This window comes from Salmo salar, chromosome ssa01 (genome assembly GCF_905237065.1).
Source record: "Salmo salar chromosome ssa01, Ssal_v3.1, whole genome shotgun sequence".
Classification (NCBI taxonomy): Eukaryota; Metazoa; Chordata; class Actinopteri; order Salmoniformes; family Salmonidae; genus Salmo; species Salmo salar.
The window spans coordinates 68,574,918-68,596,392 of NC_059442.1; the positions used below are offsets into that span (position 1 = coordinate 68,574,918).

Genomic DNA, 21,475 nt, shown 5'->3' on the forward strand with positions numbered 1-21,475 from the left:
TCCACACTCACTTTACGGAATTCAAAATGACAATTCTTGTCTTTCATAATTTGGTCAGATATACTTGGATGTGTAGTGTCAGCATTTGTTGCTGGCATGTCATGCCTAAGTTTGCTAATCTTGCCAATGAAAAAATTATTTAAATAGTTGGCAATATCAGTCAGTTTTGTAATGAATGAGCCATCTGATTCAATGAATGATGGAGCTGAGTTTGCATTTTTTACCAAAATTTCATTGAAGGTGCTCCAAAGCTTTTTATTATCATTCTTCATGTCATTTATCTTTGTTTCATAGTGTAGTTTCTTCTTCTTTGTATTGTTTATTCACATAATTGTTTATTCACACACAGGTCCCGTGTGGCTCAGTTGGTAGAGCATGGTGTTTACAACACCAGGGTTGTGGGTTCGATTCCCACGGGGGACCAGTACGGGGGGAAAAAAAATGTATGAAATGTATGCATTCACTACTGTAAGTCATCCAGAGCATCTGCTAAATGGTGTAAATAATTTCTCAATTTGCAGTATGTTTGCCAATCGGTTGTCCAGCCAGACTTATTTGCCATTCCTTTTGCCTCATCCCTCTCAACCATACAATTTGTCAATTCCTCATCAATCCACATGGGTGCATGCTTATTAGTAACTGGGATAAGCAATTTCATAAATGTGTCAAGTTCATCGTCTGTTTGCTCCTCATTACACACCACAGACCAACACATATTATTTACTTCAGCAACATAATAATCACTACAAAACTTACTGTATGACCTCTTATAAACTATATTAGGCCCAGCCTTTGGAACTTTGGTTTTCCTAGATATGGCTACTATACTGTGATCACTACATCTGATAGATCAGGATACTGCTTTCAAGCACATTTCTGCAGTATTAGTAAAGATGTGATCAATACATGTTGATGATTTCATTCCTGTGCTGTTTGTAACTACTCTGGTAGGTTGACAGATAACCTGAACCAGGTTGCAGGCACTGGTTACAGTTTGAAGCTTTTTCTTGAGTGGGCAGCTTGATAAAAAGCCAGTCAATATTTAAATCACCCAGAAAATATACCGCTCTGTTGATATCACATATATTATCAAGCATTTCACACATGTTATCCAGATACTGACGGGTAGCACTTTGTGGTCTGTAGCAGCTTCCCACAAGAAGGGGCTTTAGGTGGAGCAGATGAATATGTAGCCATAGTACTTCAACAGTATTTAACATGAGATCCTCTCTAATCTTTACAGGAATGTGGTTCTGAATATAAACAGCACACCTCCACCACTGGCATTTCTGTATTTTCTGTAAATGTTATAACCTTGTATTGTCACCACTGTATCATCAAATGTATTGTCTAAGTGAATTTCAGAGATAGAATATGAATGTCATCTGTTACTAGCAAGTTATTCATTTCATGAACCCTGTTTCTTAAGCTACATATGAAAACGTGGGCTATTTTGAGCACTTTTCAGGGATGCTTGCTTGTTTTCATTGCTTTACTGGGAAGCTTAGCAGAAGTAGATATTCTCATGTTATTTATGTTAGTGCAGGGTGAGCTGCACACAGTGGACTTCCTACTAGGGCACACTGCCTCAGTGCTAATAGCATACATCTGGTTCATAGACACATGATTGCTGCATACAATAGGCAGCATTGTCAGGGCAGTTAGAGGGACATACATTAGGTTACTTACATTGTGTCTATCAATACCCCTGGTATAATGTACATTTGCTAAAGCATTATGATGACTCAGCGACACAATGGTAGGGATTAACTGAGCTGGGCAATTGATAACTCATCGTCTCAACGAAGCCTTATAATGATGTTAAAGGATCTAGGCACCCAAATGTCTTGGGTGGATCCCATCCTCCAAAAGGAATTGAAATTGTCAACAAAAGTTACACCCATTGAGATGCAATAATCCCATTGCCAGTTGTGAAGAGAAAGAATACTGCTAAAGTGTTCAATGTCACGATTCAGAGAGGGCGCAGGGCCAGATATAATGGGTATTTTATTAGTGTCTCGCAGAGAGTCAATCAACTCTTTTAAATCCAGTTTCAACTGTTCAGAGCTGCCCTTCATGATGTCATTAAAACCCACATGGACTACGATAGAATTGATGTCCATGTCCTGGTGTAGTATACATTTGGGAGCAGCTTAGTGATGTAATTTACTCAAGCTCCGGGATAGGACATTGTATTTGCACCAGGAACAGTCACATTTCTTACCATGGAGCTGCCCAAAATCACGGCTGGCGAGAAGGACGATGGAATCCGCCCACTCCCACAGGATGGTGCAGGCCTCCGATAGATGGAGAAGCCCCTCTCGATCCAGAGCAGGGACGGAAGGTTACAGACGTCAAGTTTGAAATCGTAGGGGAAGTCGTAGGAGTAGCCACAGCAACGAAGGTGCAGGAAGATCAGGATCCAGGGTGGCAAAACTATTTGTTGTTTGTATCCGCTCCGGGCCTCTCGTTGGGAGAGTAGGCTGCTTTGCAGCAGGCTGCTGTCTTCAGCTTCCATGCAGGAGCGGAGCCAGAGGGGTGTCCGGGGTGGCACTGGACACCCCTGACATCTGATTGGCCACCCCGGGTGCCACCCCAAAATATTATTCGCTACTGGCAGTTTGATTCTGTTTGACATCTCATTTCACCTCTTGTTGAAAGAATCATTTATTTTCATGTTTTCAAATCGAGGACAAGGTAGAGAGAATATTAACGTTGGTTGTGAGATACAGAAGAAGAAGAATAAGAAGAACATACAGAAGAAGAAGAGAGTGTTTCCACAGCTCCACAAGCTCTTTTCACAATCAGCGAAAGCGTCATATTTGAAGTAAGTTTTAAGGTTTAGCATCGGGTTTAGGATTCCTGAACAACATTTACGAAAGTAGAGTCGCTGTGTAAGTTAAAGTTAGACCTTAGGCTCCATTAACACACAGTTAATCAGATAAGAGAGATCGGTTCCCAATTTAGCCTAACATTATGTTTACATCTGTGCTAGTAATACACGCATATACAGTGCAGTGTCGTAAGTTACAGTATACGAATGTTTAGCTAATGTGGGGTAACTAGTAGGCTACAGCTGTCAGTGTTCAGCAAGTTAACATTCAGTAACTTGAAATCCATTAAGTCAGTTAGATTTTCATACTTGAACTCAAAACGAACAATTGTTATTATCAATCTGTTAACGTTACTCTAAAGATTACCACAATTTGCAGATAGCCTGTTTGCTATCATAAAGGTGTAAGAAATTATAACTAGCAAAGTTACTTACTGCAGAGTAGGGCTAGCCATGATCTAACTAGTAACTTAGGCTGGTTTGATTTTAAGGTACACTTATGATAATGGGGATTTGTAATTAAGATTGAGATTGGACTAAAATGTGGGTAATTGGATGCTTCGATGTAACCATAGACTGTCTTATTTTTGCATAGGGTCAATTAAATATGAAAAGAAAGGGAAAGATATCAGACTTATTTTTAAAGAAGCACAAACAGGCAGATCAGGTGCAAACAGACCCCAGCCCTTGCATCACCACCGGGCCCCAGAGCAGCTCCCTACCTGAGGCTAGTCAGTCAGGAGCATCAGGAGCATCAGCATCCGGAGTCACCTCTTCATTGTCGACGTTAAGACTGCTGTTTGCGGGTACTATTTAATGAAGCTGCCAGTTGAGAACTTGTGAAGCGTCTGTTTCTCAAACTAGACAATCTAATGTACTTGTCTTCTTGCTCAGTTGTGCACTGGGGCCTTCCACTCCTCTTTCTATTCTAGTTAGAGACAGTTTGCGCTGTTCTGTGAAGGGAGTAGTACACAGCGTTGTACGAGATCTTCAGTTTCTTGGCAATTTCTCGCATGGAATAGCCTTCATTTCTCAGAACAAGAATAGACTGATAAGTTTCAGAAGAAGGTTATTTGTTTCTAGCCATTTTGAGCCTGTAATCGAACCCACAAATGCTGATGCTCTAGATACTCAACTAGTCTAAAGAAGGACAGTTTTATTGCTTCTTTAATCAGCACAACAGTTTTCAGCTGTGCTAACATAATTGCAAAATGGTTTTCTAATGATCAATTAGCATTTTAAAATGATCAACTTAGATTAGCTAACACAACTTGTCATTGGAACATGGGAATGATGGTTGCTGATAATGGGCCTCTGTACGCCTATGTAGATATTCCATTAAAAAAATCAGCCGTTTCCAGCTACAATAGTCATTTACAACATTAACAATGTCTACATTGTATTTTTGGTCAATTTGATGATATTTTAATGGACAAAAAATGGGCTATTCTTTCAAAAACAAGGACATTTCTAAGTGACCCCAAACTTTTGAACAGTAGTGTATATATGAGCATAAATATGATACTGTAAGTTTGTAATATTTATGGGCACCAAAAAAATGTTTGGTTTTTCAAGTCCATTTCTGCTTGATACCTGGTATGACAAATTGCAGTTTTTTTTTTTTTTTTTAATTTAATTATTTGTAAATAACCTATGCAACTTATGTAACACACAAATGCTATCTTATCTTCTTGGTGCTTGAGCTTTATTTTCTGAAAATATTTAGGTTGTTCACCCAGATTATATATTCATGAAAACAGAGTGACCCAAGTCTCTCCAGTATGTGAGTACAGTGCTGTGTGTGTGTGTGTGTGTGTGTGTGTGTGTGTGTGTGTGTGTGTGTGTGTGTGTGTGTGTGTGTGTGTGTGTGTGTGTGTGTGTGTGTGTGTGTGTGTGTGTGTGTGTGTGTGTGTGTGTGTGTGTGTGTGTGTGTGTGTGTGTGTGCGTGTGTGTGTGTGTGTGTGCAAGAGAGAGAGAGAAAGAAATTGAGCTGCAGTAGTATGTTAAAGAATTCTAGTGAAGTAACCCTTTTGTACCACACTATTTGCCACATTGAAGAACTCTGGGTTAAGTGAATTATCACTTCTACCTCTAATCAGCAATCATGGGATTCATTCATGCTCCTTAGATGCCAGGTTAGGGTTGCACACTCATTTTCTGTCATGGTCTATGGACCCCCTGAAGTAGCCTTGGCCACCCCCTGGCCACCCAATGTATAAAACTCTAGTTCCGCCACTGCTTCCACAGCTCGTGACATGCGACCATTGTTGATTTCCATGCTCCTCTTGCTGTGCTCATTTGACTCCGCTTTCAGATGGGGGACGAGAGGCAGGAGATGGCTCCCCTGGCGAATGAACTCCGGGCAACACCGGCCAGTCGGATAACGACAAACGACAAGACGGAGATGTATTCAGCGCCATTGACAAATACAATTTTAGTGTTAGAATCTCATTAGTGTGCTGCATTTGAAATGCCAAGGTGATTAATGTCTTAAGGATGTTCAATTCACCCTTTCCCAACTATGCAGTTTTTTTTAAGACAAAAAAATAATAACACAAGAGGATGAAGCTATATACAGGGAGCACCAGTACCATATCTGTATGGAGGCGTCTTCCTATTTGCCCTGTATTGGACCAAAATGAAGTAGCACACTGATAAAGACACGTAGCCTAATATGAACAGCAACACATTCTTAGTTGACATTGAATATGCTGCAGGAATTTGCATTTGTCATGTTGTGTGTGTGTGTGTGTGTGCGCGCGCGTGTTTACAAGCACTTGCGCGTCCTTTTGTTCGTGCCTGCGTGTGTCTATACAGGCGGGCTTAGGGATTTCCTATTTCCAAGTGTATTAAATCACATATACGCAGCAGTTAGTAACTGCCTCTGCCTTCTCAGCATGATGACTCGGTAGTCCTTTTGGTGCAGTCGCAGACAGAGTGTCGGCCTGCTGAAAAGATAACACACATATTTGTCCAAATACCCTGAGACGCTCAAAACAATGGTGAAATGTAGAGTAACACCTCGTCACTCCAATGTTGCGCTAATGTCGACTGAAGCTGGTTGAATCGTCGTGGTTTCGTTGAATCAATGTGGGAAAATGATTAGATTTGCAAAAAGTAATCAACATTAAGCCATTTCCACTTTTTTTTCATTAACTTTTAACCTAAAACCAATGACATGATGACATTTGATGATTTCAAGTTGAATTCAAGATTAGTTGACAACTCAACCAAATGTAAATCAAAATTAGACATTGAACTGAAGTCTGTGCCCAGTGGGAGGGCATCCCGTTTTCTATTGGAATTAAATATTATCATATTGTTCCATTTTAATCGTATTGCCAATAGCATATTTCGTTTTGCTTCAGCACTGAATAAATATTTGACATAAAAGGAATGGTCATTCATTGTTTTGTCTGTGGGTTTGGTTTGACCCTCATGTTTGGACGATCCTGTCATTGTGGCGGAGTGATTGACTGGGTGTGGGGAGAGATAACTGCGACAGACAGACAGACAGAGAGACAGACAGAGAGACAGAGGACTAACTGGGAGGTCAGTATTAATCATCTCAAGGCAATTTCATGGATAAATACATTTATAGTTTGTAGTCTTTCATACATTTAGAATGAAGCCATCTGTGAAATCCCGCATGTGAATTGACTTTCTGTGTCACTGTTAGACTCAAGAAAAGGCCCATGGCTAAAGGATTGTGGCAGAGATAAGCCACAGCTGTTTAAAATACATTATTCTTCTTGTTATGAAAGGTGAGATGGGTCGTTCCCGCTTCATTAATTCGTGGGCCACTTGCACCTGCGCTCCTGTGGAGAGCGCGAGACGCGCAGAGATCTCTAAATAAGGCAATAGGCCTATGGACCATCTTGTTTGGATGACGTTAGCAGAAACGAAACGCAAAATAAACAATGTGTATATAGGTTAACATTTTGTTAAACCGGTGGGGGTGGAAGGGGTACTGTAGTTGGGCTACATAAATTGTTGCTCAATCTCCGGTATTCATGTTCCACTGTCCTGCGGCAGAATAGGGGAAACACTTGTGGCTTACATGGACGATAGCGCGCGCCTGGGACCTATTGAGTAGAAAAGTGTAATATAGACAATACATTATAAGGACTGGCATATCTTCGCAGTATGTATGCCTCTCACGTTGCAGCGTCAAATCGGCAGTGTGCTATGCGCTCGTGACGATTTGCTGACGCGCCTTCAGCCCCACCACGCTGGAGAGAGATGCTGCGAGGGAGCGAAGGGGCTGGGAACCGGTAACTCTATCTCTCTCTTTCTTGATCGAATGTGAAGGGACCAAGTCCTGCGGCAAAACGAGCGAAATTCCACCGATACCAGGAGAGGCATCCGGCTCTGTTGTAGAAATGGAGGTTCCAAGATTGGGACACAACTTAACCAGCCCGATGAGTCCGTGTGAGGGCATGATAAAGAACCTCAGCTTGGACGGTATACAGTTATGCGAGCGAGAGGGTAAGCGCACAATAAGCTGCATTTTGGATTGTCATGTAGCCCAGGCGTTGAAATTCCATGGATCACCCCCATCCACTCCACCAATTTCATTTTGTGTGCGTTAGAATATTCCCTTCCATCAGTTAATGAAAGATTACAGCCACGCTAGTGGGCTCTACTAGCCATATATAGTGGTGCCAGAATGACTGAATAAGGGTCCAAATAGTGGCTAGGGTTTCTGTTTGTCCCTTATTTTATGATGAAAATGTAATAATACGGCAGGTTTACAGTTAATCCGATTTGGACGGCGACTGGTGCGCTGCTGCGTGCGCGGAATAGCTGAGGGCATCAATGCATTTTCCTCACATAACCTATCTTATATATGCATCATATGCATTTAGGGTTTTCACTATGAAACGGGCATAAATTCCACATGATGGCATTTCAGGAAAATGGGGTTTGACCATTTCAGAACCATGGAAGTGGACAGCAGCCGATGGATCGCTTTTGCACAGGTTTCAATGAATAGGGAACACTAACGTAATTCATGCCTGGTGCAGCTCTGAACAAAGCTTGACATTACACATATATACTATATATTGAAGTAGCCTACAGTTACAGCTGTTTTAAGTCAGAAACCACATCCACAAGCCGATACAAAGATAGATTTGAACTGCATTATTTAACATGCTCTGACTAAGAAAAGCTACTATCTTTGAGAATTCAGCTTCATTTTGAAAATATAACTCTTTTGGTATGCAACAGAGGAATCACTGTACAATGGTTAAAACATTATGGTCTTGATCATTAAAAGGTTTTGTTGAAGTTTACATTTCGATATTAGGCCTATTAAAACATTTGCAACATTAAGATAGTTTTGAGAAATACATGCAAATGGAGACCAGCTGTTGCTAGCCCCAGTCTAGGCTACTCTTTCGATGTATAGCCTATGTTGGCTGATCAGAATGAAAAAATAGCAAGTCATCATCACTGGGGGACTGGGCTCAAAGATGGCTGCACCCATCTGCAGACAGAAGCCCCGTTTATACCTGGTGTTAACATGTGTCCTTTGTCCTAATTGTGCCCACATTTGTAGACAGGTGTGGATGTTCAAAAGACACATTGTGATCAGATTGTGATCAGATCTACTTGCCCCCTCTGGAGGTAGTCAGGCAAACATTGTGTCTGGTTATCTCACAATTGTAGATGGCTCTGGACAGTGAAAATATTTAAATCATCACTATCCATCTTCTAAAATCATTGACAGGTGGTACCATTGACTTATGACATCAATAAGTGGCTTAAAATAAATAAATGAATATTATTTTGAAAGAATATCGATGAAATAATTTGCATACAGGGAGGGACCAGGAAATCTGGTCACAATGTGGAAACAGTCGATGGATAAGAGACACATTTTAATACCAGGTGTAGATGCATATCTGAAAATGTGGGCATAATCAGAATGTGGACAAAATCAGGACCAAAGATGTGCCAGGTATAAACAAAGCTAAAGATGGAGCATCCACACCCTTCACTCTAATTACTCAGATAATTTTACAATAGAGTGAGAGAACATGGACAAATTCATTTGTTACATAATACGCTGATGACACATACTCAGTGCTTTATTGCATTACAGTGCTTTTGGAAAGTATTCAGACCCCTTGACTTTTTTCACATTTTGTTGCGTTACAGCCTTATTCTAAAATTGATTTAAATAAAAAAAAATCCTCAGCAATCTACACACAATACCCCATAATGACAAAGCGAAAACAGGTTTTTAGACATTTTTGCAAATTTATAAAAAAAAATTAAAAACAGAAATAGCTTATTTACATAGGTATTCAGACCCTTTCCTATTAGATTCGAAATTGAGCTCAGGTGCATCCTGTTTCCATTGATCATCCTTGAGATGTTTCTACAACTTGATTGGATTCCACCTGTGGTAAATTCAATTCCTTGGACATGATATGGAAAGGCACACACGTGTCTATATAAGGTCCTACAGTTGACAGTGCATGTCGGAGCAAAAACCAAGCCATGAGGTCGAAGGAATTGTCCGTAGAGCTCAGAGACAGGATTGTGTGAAGGCACAGATCTGGGGAAGGGTACCAAAAAATGTCTGCAGCGTTGAAGGTCCCCAAGAACACAGTGGCCTCCATTCCTAAATAGAAGATGTTTGGAACCACCAAAGCTCTTCCTAGAGCTGGTCGCTCGGCCAAACTGAGCAATCGGGGGAGAAGAGCCTTGGTCAGGAAGGTGACCAAGAACCCGATGGTCACTCTGACAGAGCTCTAGAGTTCCACTGTGTAGATGGGAGAAACTTCCAGAAGGACAACAATCTCTGCAGAACTCCTACAATCAGGCCTTTATTGTAGAGTGCCCAGACGGAAGCCACTCCTCAGTAAAAGGCACATGACAGCCTGCTTGGAGTTTGCCAAAAGGAACCTAATGACTCTCAGACAATGAGAAACAAGATTCTCTGGTCTGATGAAACAAAGATTGAACTCTTTGGCCTGAATGTCAAGCATCACATCTGGAGGAAACCTGGCACCATCCCTACGGTGAAGCATGGTGGTGGCAGCATCATGCAGTGGGGATGTTTTTCAGTGGCAGGGACTGGGAGACTAGTCAGGATCGAGGCAAAGATGAATGGAGCAAAGTACATGGAGATCCTTGATGGAAACCTGCTCCAGAGTGCTCAGGACCTCAGACTTGGGTGAAGGTTCCCCTTCCAACAGGACAGCAACCCTAAACACACAGCCAAGACAGCACAGCAATAGCTTCGGGGCAAGTCTCCGAATGTCCTTGAGTGGCCCAGCCAGAGCCGGGACTTGAACCTAATCGAGCATCTCTGGAGAGACATAAAAATAGCTGTGGAGCGACGCTCCCCATCCAACCTGACAGAGCTTGAGAGGATCTGCAGAGAAGAATGGGAAAAACTCCCCAAATACAGGTGTGCCAAGCATGTAGCGTCATTCCTAGGAAGACTAGATGCTGTAATCGCTAAAATATCACATGTACATAATGAAAAGAACACTCAATGGTGTAATTGTAAAGTGGTTGTTCCACTGGATATCATAAGGTGAATGCACCAATTTGTAAGTCGCTCTGGATAAGAGCGTCTGCTAAATGACTTAAATGTAAATGTAATTGTCATTACGAAGCAATTACAGCATTAAGTCTTCTTGGGTATGACGCTGCAGATCCTCTCAAGCTCTGTCAGGTTGGATGGGGAGCGTCTCTGCACAGCAATTTTCAGGAGAGTATTTGAGAGTATTTAAGTCCACCTGTGGTAAAGGTGCTTCAACAAATGAATGAGTACAGGGTCTGAATACTTATGTAAATGTGATATTTCAGTTTTTTATTTGTAATAAATTAGCAAACATTTCTAAAAACCTGTTTTTGCTTTGTCATTATGGGGTATTGTCTGTAAATTGAAGAAGAAAAAAATTATTTAATCAATTTTAGAATAAGTCTGTAACGTAGCAAAATGTGGAAAAAGTCAAGGGGTCTGAATACTTTCCAAATGCACTGGACATTTTATTGCAAGACAATAATCAACAAACTATAATCTACGGCCTAGTCACAGAAATATTACAGATGTGCATTTAGAAAGATGTTGAAAGTGAATGCTTAAACTGAGCTTGATAATGTGTCTTTTGATTTGTACATAGGGGCTGTTGTCTAGGTCCTAACCAGTCAATGGTGGTCTTCATTAGGCCACACAAGCAGGGCAGTTAGACCCTGCCAACACAGTGCACCAATTGTACCCCTGGTTCTATTTCTCATTTCCTGGGGCGGCTGGCCATAATTTAATGTAGTGGGATGCTCTTTATATCCCCTTACAACTCTGGCCTGATTTTAAAACTCTAATTTTAGTAATGGTATAGGCTGAACTTTCTTATGGATGTGCTGTTGGTGCCAGCTCTGTGCTTTGTACTGTGGGTTTACTGGGCTTGTATTGGCCCCTTTGCAGCAAACAAGCACTCTCCAATTTGTCAGTCAATACTGGGTAAATAAGGGATAAGTGTGCTTGAGCTGCCCACTGTTTGTAGTACAACAGCACAACAATCTCTGTCATTACTTTACAGATCCTGAGGGGAAATGAAATGACAGGGTTATAAAAAGCGCCTGCATTCTTTACCAAACATTATAATTGTATGTTGAGTATGAAGCTCCTTTCCCAAGACAGGCTGATTTGTTCACTAGCTTTGATGATGCTTGATGTAGCCTATGACCATCTGTGTGTGTTTTGGGGTTGAGCACTCCTATTTGTATGTAGATTGCAATATATCTGATCCAGTGTCATTGATGATAGGTCCAACATCATGATAATAATAAAACCATGCCTACTGGACAGCCCATCTAAACATGAAATCAGTTTAAACCACGTTTTTAGAATAAATCAAGTGTAGGACAGGATTATCTCCTGAAAATGCATTCTCACTAACACCACAGACAGTTTACCTCAACTTCACATGTAGGTGTCAGAGGAAGGCCCTAAAAGTTGTCAAAGACTCCAGCCACCCTAGTCAGACGGGTCACTCTGCTACCGCACGGCAAGCGGTACCGGAGCGCCAAGTCTAGGTCCAAGAGGCTTCTAAACAAGCCATAAGACTCCTGAACAGCTAATCAAATGGCTACCCAGACTATTTGCACCCCCCCCCCACACACACACACATTCTATGCTGCTGCTAATCTCTGTTATCATCTATGTATAGCCACTTTAATAACCCTACATAATTACCTCAACTACCTCGACACCGGTGCCCCCGCACATTGACTCTGTACCGGTACCACCTGTATATAGCCCCGCTATTGTTATTTATTGTTGCTCTTTAATTATTTGTTTTTGTTATCTGTTACTTTTTTAATTTTTAGGTATTTTTTTGTATTTTCTTAGAACTGTATTGTTGGTTAAGGTTTACACCTGTTGTATTCGGCGCATGTGACAAATTAATGTTCTCTGTGTTTTACTTTTTACGCTGCTAGGCTTGTCGAAATGTAGGGACTGTGCCCTTTAAGGAATTGTTTGCTGTCTAGGAATACTATACATTTAGTTCTCTTGGAAATGTATTGGATTTTTTCCAATGTATTTATAAAATTGCTAATTTAATGTTAATTTCAGTGTCACAAACCTGTCTAAAAATAGAAAATGTCTTTGTCAGAGGCCCATCAATATTTTAGCATTGTGATGTGTATGAAGTGGTGGTGGTTTTCAGCATTGAGAAGGCACATGTGACTGAGCCTTTCCCCTCTGTCTCAAGAATAGCTCTGGGAACTGCATAGAGAAATAAAATGACTGGAACTGACAACATTTGAAGGACCCATTACAATTTTAGTGTTTAAGACAGACATCCTATTTAAAAACTGTATAAGAAATTCAGCCACACTTCAAATGTGTGCCAACCAGGACTAATCTCAATATACATGTATCACGTCTATGTCCAGTGGTTACCAGTTCAGTTTAGTTACAATGTTGGCAAGATGGTGCAGACAGACATGACAGCTCTGCTTCTAGCTACTAAGCAACTTTGCAGTATTTCGTTTTCTTTGTGTGTTATTTCTGCTTTACTCATCTCATATGTATATACTTTATTCTATTCTACTGTATTTTAATCAATGACACTCCGACGTTGTTCGTCCTAATATTTATATATTTCTTTATTCCATTCTTTTACTTTTAGATTTGTGTATTGTTGTGAACTGTTAGATTCTACTGCACTGTTGGAGATAAGAACTCAAACATTGCGCTACACCTGCATTAACATCTGCTAAATATGTATATGTGACCAATAACATTTGATTTGATAGAATCAAAGTTTATTGCTCGCTTACACAGTTTTGCAGATGTTATAGTGGATGCAGCAAAATGTTTGTTACTAGCTCTTAACAATGCAATGAAATGTCTATACAAGTACACAAAAAATCCAATAAAACAATAATACAAAATCAAGAAATATCAGAACGACTCCAATTAACAACCCAAATAGCACTTCAACAGTAGCTAGGTTTCTATCCAGATTTTCATGGGAATATTCTAAAATCTGCACTAAACAATATGCACATTTTACCACCAGAGATGTGTTTCCAGCAAACTGATTTATTGTGGATAAAAGTCTTTGCATGATGACATAGTACACAGAAAAATGACTTTTGTGGTTACATTTATCTGTACCGAATGAAAAATGCTAGTTAAAAGGGTTTCCATCACATTTTCAACGCTATGATGGTTTTGTCACAAACGTGCCCACTCTGGTCTTGGCACGTGCGCTCTAGCCAACAGCTCGCAGATACAGTGCGGGTAGGCTACCTACATGATGCGATATTATTTTAATTTTCAAACGGCAGCCAAACATCAACATCAAGTGCACTTTCACCACCCTGTGAAGTTGATGACTTATTGAATCTGTTGCCTAATAAACTGCATGGTTTTCCGAGTCGTAGTAGGAGGACGAACCACACTACATGAACTCAGCAAAAAAAGAAACATCCTCTCAATGTCAACTGCGTTTATTTTCAGCAAACTTAACGTGTAAATATTTGTATGAACATAGCAAGATTCAACAACTGAGACATAAACTGAACAAGTTCCACAGACATGTGACTAACAGAAATGGAATAATGTATCCCTGAACAAAGGGGGAGTCAAAATCAAAAGTAACAGTCACTATCTGGTGTGGCATCACCTCCATGTGGACTGCACCAGATTTGACAGTTCTTGCTGTGAAATGTTACCCCACTCTTCCACCAAGGCACCTGCAAGTTCCCGGACATTTCTGGGGGGAATGGCCCTCACCCTCCGATCCAACAGGTCCCAGACGTGCTCAATGGGATTGAGATCCGGGCTCTTCGCTGGCCATGGCAGAACACTGACGTTCCTGTCTTGCAGGAAATCACGCACAGAATGAGCAGTATGGCTGGTGGCATTGTCATGCTGGAGGGTCATGTCAGGATGAGCCTGCAGGAAGGGTACCACATGAGGGAGGAGGATGTCTTGTAACGCACAGCGTTGAGATAGCCTGCAATGACAACAAGCTCAGTCTGATGATGCTGTGACACACCGCCCCAGACCATGACGGACCCTCCACCTCCAAATCGATCCCGCTCCAGAGTACAGGTTTGGTGCAACGCTCATTCCTTCGACGATAAACGCGAATCTGACCATCACTCCTGGTGAGACAAAACCGCAACTCGTCAGTGAAGAGCACTTTTTGCCAGTCCTGTCTGGTCCAGCGACGGTGGGTTTGTGCCCATAGGTGACGTTGTTGCCGGTGATGTCTGGTGAGGACCTGCCTTACAACGTGCCTACAAGCCCTACGTCTAGCCTTTCTCAGCCTACACGTGGTCTGCCACTGCGAGGATGATCAGCTGTCCGTCCTGTCTCCTTGTAGCGCTGTCTTAGGCGTCTCACAGTACGGATATTGCAATTTATTGCCCTGGCCACATCTGCAGTCCTCATGCCTCCTTGCAGCATGCCTACGGCACGTTCACGCAGATGAGCAGGGACCCTGGGCATCTTTCATTTGGTGTTTTTCAGAGTCAGTAGAAAGGCCTCTTTAGTGTCCTAAGTTTTCATAGCTGTGACCTTAATTGCCAACCGTCTGTAAGCTGTTAGTGTCTTAACGACCGTTCCACAGGTGCATGTTCATTAGTTGTTTATGGTTCATTGAACAAGCATGGGAAATAGTGTGTAAACCCTTTACAATGATGATGTGCGAATTTATTTGGATTTTGTATGAATTATCTTTGAAAGACAGGGTCATGAAAATGCGACGTTTCTTTTTATGCTGAGTTTATATTCAGGTGACTCCCAAGTTAACTTTGATATGATGGTTATTATATCCATATATGTGCACAAAGGCGTTTCCACTGCCATTTCTCACATAATACATTTTACCGACACAAAAAGATCCCATCATGTCGAACTAACAAATTGTTTGTCAGTCCCCCCATTTTGCCCTCAGAACAGCCTCAATCTGTCAGGGCATGGACTGTACCAGGTGTCGAAAGCATTCCACAGGGATGCTGGCCCATGTTGACTCCAATGCTTCCCACAGTTGTGTCAAATTGGCTGGATGTCTTTTGGGTGGTGGACCTTTCTTGATACACACAGGAAACTGTTGAGCGTGAAAAACCCAGCAGTGTTACAGTTCTTGACACAAAAACAGTCTTCCCTGTGGCTCAGTTGGTAGAGCATGGTGTGTGCAGGGTTATGGGTTCGATTCCCACGGAGGGCCAGTACAAAATAATTGCATGAAATAAAAATAAAATGTATGCATTCACTACTGTAAGTTGCTCTGGATAAGAGTGTCTGCTAAATTATTAAAATGTAAAAAAAATCAGTACACCTGCTACCATACACTGTTCAAAGGCACTTTCATTTTTTGGCTTGCCTATACCCTCTGAATGATGGCGCCGGAGGGGATGGCTGCCGTTTTATTGGCTCTTTGTTTTTTTCGCATTGTAACTTATTTTGTACATAATGTTGCTGCTACAGTTTCTTATGACCGAAAATAGCTTCTGGACATCAGAACAGCGATTACTCACCTTGAATTGGACGAAGAATTTTTCTTTAACGAGTCGGACGGGAAGGATATACTCCAAACAAGCCCTCATCCCCATCATTCGCTGGAGAAAGAAACTGAGATTTAGTGGAAAGAGATCAGGGTGCCTTGTGAGGATCAGGCGACGAGTGGCTAATCTGCCTTTGCCATCAATACTGTTAGCTAATGTTCAATCGCTGGAAAATAAATGGGACGAACTGAAAGCATGTATATCCTGCCAACAGGACATTAAATACTGTAATATCTTATGTTTCACCGAGTCGTGGCTGAACAACGACATTAATAACATACAGCTGACGGGTTATACACTATCGGCAGGATAGAACAGCTGCCTCTGGTAAGACACGGGGCGGGGGCCTATGCATATTTGTAAACAACAGCTGGTGCATGATATCTAAAGGAGTCTTGAGGTTTTGTTCGCCTGAGGTAGAATATCTCATGATAAGCTGTAGACCACACTATCTACCGAGAGAGTTTTCATCTATATTTTTTGTAGCTGTCTACATACCACCACAAACTGATGCTGGCACTAAAACCGCACTCAATGAGCTGTATACCGCCATAAGCAAACAAGAAAACGCTCATCCAGAGGCGACACTCCTAGTGGCCGGGGACGTTAATGCAGGGAAACTTAAACCAGTTTAACCTATCAGCATGTTAAATGTGCAACCAGAGGGAAAAAAACTCTAGACCACCTTTACTCCACACAGAGAGACATGTACAAAGCTCTACCTTGCCCTCCTTTTGGTAAATCTGACCATAATTCTAACCTCCTGATTCCTGCTGACAAACAAAAATTAAAGCAGGAAGCACCTGTGACTCGGTCTATAAAAAAGTAGTCAGATGAAGCAGATGCTAAACTACAAGACTGTTTTGCTAGCAGAGACTGGAATATGTTCTGGGATTCTTCCGATGGCATTGAGGAGTACACCACATCAGTCACTGGCTTCATCAATAAGTGCATCGATGATGTCGTCCCCACAGTGACTGTATGTACATACCCCAAACAGAAGCCATGGATTACAGGTGACATTCGCACTGAGCTAAAGGGTAGAGCTGCTGCGTTCAAGGTGCGGGACTCTAACCCGGAAGCTTATAAGAAATCCCACTCTGCCCTCCGACAAACCATTAAGATCGAATCGTACTATACTAACTCCGACGCTCGTGGGATGTTGCAGGGCTTGCAAACTATTATAGACTACAAAGGGAAGCATAGCCGAGAGCTACCCAGTGACACGAGCCTACCAGACGAGCTAAATAACTTCTATGCTCGCTTCGAGGCAAGTAACACTGAAACATGCTTGAGAGCATCAGCTGTTCCGGACAACTGTGTGATCACGCTGTCCGCAGCCGATGTGTGTAAAACCTTTAAACAAGTCAACATTCACAAGGCCGCAGGGGCAGACGAATTACCAGAACGTGTACTCCGAGCATGCGCTGACCAACTGGCAAGTGTCTTCACTGACATTTTCAACCTCTCCCTGTCAGAGTCTGTAATAACAACATGTTTCAAGCAGACCACCATAGTCCCTGTGGCCAAGAACACTAAGGTAACCTGCCTAAATGACTACTGGCCCATAGCACTCACGTCTCTAGCCATGAAATGCTTTGAAAGGTTGGTCATGGCTCACATCAACACCATTATCCCAGAAACCCTAGACCCACTCCAATTTGCATACCGTCCCAACAGATCCACAGATGATGCAATCTCTATTTGACTCCACACTGCCCTTTCACCCCTGGACAAAAGGAACACCTATGTGAAAATGCTATTCATTGACTACAGCTCATCGTTCAACACCATAGTTCCTTCAAAGCTCATCATGAAGCTAAGGACCCTGGGACTAAACACCTCCCTCTGCAACTGGATCCTGGACTTCCTAACGGGCCGCCCCCAGGTGGTAAGGGTAGGTAACAACACATCCGCCACGCTGATCCTCAACACGGTCACCCCTCAGGGGTGTGTACTCTGTCCCCTCCTGTACTCCCTGTCCCCTCTGTCACCTCCTGTACTCAAGACTGCCCGGCCATGCACGACTCCACCACCATCATTAAGTTTGCTGATGACACAACAGTGGTAGGCCTGATCACCGACAACGATGAGACAGCCTATAGGGAGGAGGTCAGAGACCTGACCGTGTGGTGCAAGAACAACAACCTCTCCCTCAACGCGATCAAGACAAAGGAGATGATTGTGGACTACAGGAAAAAGAGGACCGCACACATCCCCATTCTCATCAACGGGGCTGTAGTGGAGCAGGTTGAGAGCTTCAAGTTCCTTGGCGTCCACATCACCAACAAACTAACATGGTCCAAGCACACCAAGACAGTTGTGAAGAGGGCATGACAAAACCTATACCCCCTCAGGAGACTGAAAAGATTTGGCATGGGTCCTCAGATCCTCAAAAGGTTTTACAGCTGCACCATTGAGAGCATCCTGACGGGTTGCATCACTGCATGGTATGGCAACTGCTCGACCTCCAACCGCAAGGCACTACAGAAGGTAGTGCGTACAGCCCAGTACATCACAGGGACCAAGTTTCCCGCCATCCAGGACCTTCATACCAGGTGCTGTCATAAGAGGGCCCTAAAAATTGTCAAAGACTCCAGCCACCCTTGTCATAGACTGTTCTCTCTGCTACCACACGGCAAGTGGTACCGGAGCGCCAAGTCTAGGTCCAAGAAGGCTTCTAAACAACTTCTACTGTCACATTGGTATAAATGATTCGAGAGACAGACGCAGGAATGCGTTATAAGGGTTTTTATTGTACCCAAATTACAGCGTGCTGTGTAAAGGCACGGGGACGAAGACCAAACAAAAGCTATACAAAACACAGGGTTGAAACCCAAACAAAATAGCGAGGAGAACCTCGAATAAATAACACATGCGCACAATTATTAATACATGGGACAAGACCCATAATCATCTGCGCAATCCACAAGGGCACAAAAGCCCAAAACACACAGCACAGGTACTCACACGCACCAACGGACACTGTAACAATAAGCAACAGCCCAATGGAAACCAAAGGGCACACTTATACAAGTTCTAATCAGTGGGAATAGGGGACAGGTGTGCGTAATGAAAGAACCGGAGGGATCCGTGACAGTACCCCACTGACGCGTTGCATTAGCAGCGCAACGACACCGGCCTCGGGGGCGATCACAGTAATGCAGTGCAGGTCAATCAGGACCCGATCCAGCTGCCGAAGTTGCGTCGTCGGACGGGCCAGTTGCCGCTGCCAAAGTTGCGGCTGTGTCGGATGGACCAGTTGCAGTGGTGTCGGATGGACTGGTTGTAGTGGTGTCGGACAGGCCAGTTGCAGCTGCAGAAGTTGCGTCATTGGACGGACCCGTTGTAGCGACCTCGGACGGCCCAGTTGCAGCTGCCGAAGTTGCGGCGGTGCTGGACGGACCAGTCGTAGCGTCGTTGGACGGGCCATTCCCACTGTCTCCCAAAAGGGTTGATTATTCTGTCACGTTGGTATGAAGTGGTTGGGAGACTGCACAGGAATGCGTAATAGGGGGTTTTATTTCCCAAATTACAGCGTGCCGTGTAAAGGCACGTGGACGAAGACCAAACAAACACGAATACAAAACACAGGGGAGAAACCCAAACAAAAGAGCAAGGAGTACCTCGAATTAATGATTATCACACGGGACGAGACCCATAATCATCTGCACAATATACGTGGCACGAAAGCCAAAACAACATAGCACAGGTACTAACACGACCAACGGACATTGTAACAATAATCGACAGCCCAATGGAAACCAAAGGGCACACTTATACAAGTACTAATCAGTGGGAATAGGGGACAGGTGTGCGTAATGAAAGTTCCGGAGGGATCCATGACATCTACCCCCAAGCCATAAGACTCCTGAACATCTAATCAAATGCCTACACAGACTATTTGCATTGCCCCCCCCATTCTACGTTGCTGCTAATCTCTGTTATTATCTATGCATAGTCACATTAATAACTCTACCTACATGTACATATTACCTAAATTCCCTCGATACAGGGTGCCCCCGCACATTGACTCTGTACCGGTACCCCCTGTATATAGCCCCGCTATTGTTATTTACTGCTGCTCTTTAATTATTTGTTATTCTTATCTCTTACTTTTTAATGTATTTTCTTAAAACTGCATTGCTGGTTAAGGGCTTGTAAGTAAGCTTTTCACTGTAAGGACTACACCTGTTGTATTCGGAGCATGTGACAAATAACATTTGATTTGATTTGATTGGCAAACATACACTATCCATGTCTCAATTGACTCAAGGTTTAAAAATCCTTCTTTAACCTGTCTCCTCCCCTTCATCTACACTGATTGAAGTGGATTTCACTTGTGACATCAATAAGGGATCATAGCTTTCACCTGGATCCACCTGGTCAGTCTATGTCATTGAATTAGCAGATGTTCTTAATGTTTTGTACACTCAGTGTATATTAGAGTGAGCTATGTCAAGAATCCAGTATATAAATAAATATGCAGTGTGTATAAACAGTGTAACTAAAATACAATGTACAGTAATATAAATATTAGAATGAACTTTGTTGAGAAAACAGTATTTAAATAGACAGTACAAAACCACATGGCAAAATGTATAGAATTGCAGAAAATTAGGTATATAAATATATAGTATATTGTACATATGTGAATGGCGTGTATAGACAGTATGGGCAGTAGGTGAATAGAAAAGGTCTGTACAGCAGTAGATATCTGGATAAGCCATGACTATAATACAGTATATACAAATAAAGTGGGTAAAACAGTATGTAAACATTATTAAAGTGGCTAGTGTTCAATGACTCTATGTAAATATTACAGCAGTCTCTAAGGTGCAGGGTAGAGTGCCGAGTATTAGCCAGCTAGTGACAGTGTCTAAGGTTCAGGGAAGGGTACTGGAAGGTCCATGATGGATGGGTGACATTCATTTAACCAAGTACTGCGTCAGTTTTCTGAGAGACCTCCCAACCGCCATCCCCCATTCCAGCTGTGACACCATCAGAGCCCGCCTCACTGTCGGATACAGGCCGGGTGTGTGAATTGAGCCTACCATCTGTCTTGCAGTAGCAACAACTAAATGAACAGTAACAATAAAGCCCCTCCCCAAGAGCCCAATTTTACCAAACTTTAGCTCAGGCCTGTTGCCAATTGTTTTTCTACAATGTACTAACAAGAGAGGCTTAGACTCAAAACCCCTAAAAGCCAGTGGAAATAATAGAGAAACCTTTTAAGCGATAACTCCAGGAACTTTATGAGGAAATGGAGAGATCAATAGAGATCAATCATACTCTCGATACCATACCAGTGGTGTATGCAAATCATATCAAAGAGGTGATTTGATTCATTATCCTAGCTCTCTGACAACTCAGAGAGACCATATTTTGTGTGGGCAGTTGACCCATGAGTGTGTCTGGCAGGAAGAGTAATCCATGTCAGTTACACTGCTGCTGTCCACCTCATCCAGACCAGACACTGCTCTTAGAGCTCTCTGTGGATTTAACCCTTTCTTGTGAACAGAATGTGTAACCTAGTTGGAGGACAAAATTATGTTGAAATCAAAATGGTTATTTAGGTAAAAAGATATTCTT

The 21,475-nt window shown here is 42.4% G+C and overlaps 1 protein-coding gene and 1 non-coding gene across 2 annotated transcripts in view; both read left to right on the forward strand.

Annotated features, from left to right (window-relative positions):
* Positions 1-348: 348 nt before the first annotated feature.
* trnav-uac (transfer RNA valine (anticodon UAC)) lies at positions 349-424 on the forward strand. The gene has a single exon. It is a non-coding gene; the product is annotated as a tRNA-Val (tRNA).
* A 6,611-nt stretch (positions 425-7,035) lies between these two features.
* The window catches only part of phyhiplb (phytanoyl-CoA 2-hydroxylase interacting protein-like b), a 38,046-nt gene continuing 23,606 nt past the window's right edge, over positions 7,036-21,475 (forward strand). Inside the window, exon 1 of the mRNA XM_014204983.2 lies at positions 7,036-7,321. Within this exon, the coding sequence (XP_014060458.1) occupies positions 7,216-7,321 (106 nt within the window). The 5' untranslated portion in view covers positions 7,036-7,215. The remainder of the gene's footprint in view (positions 7,322-21,475) is intronic.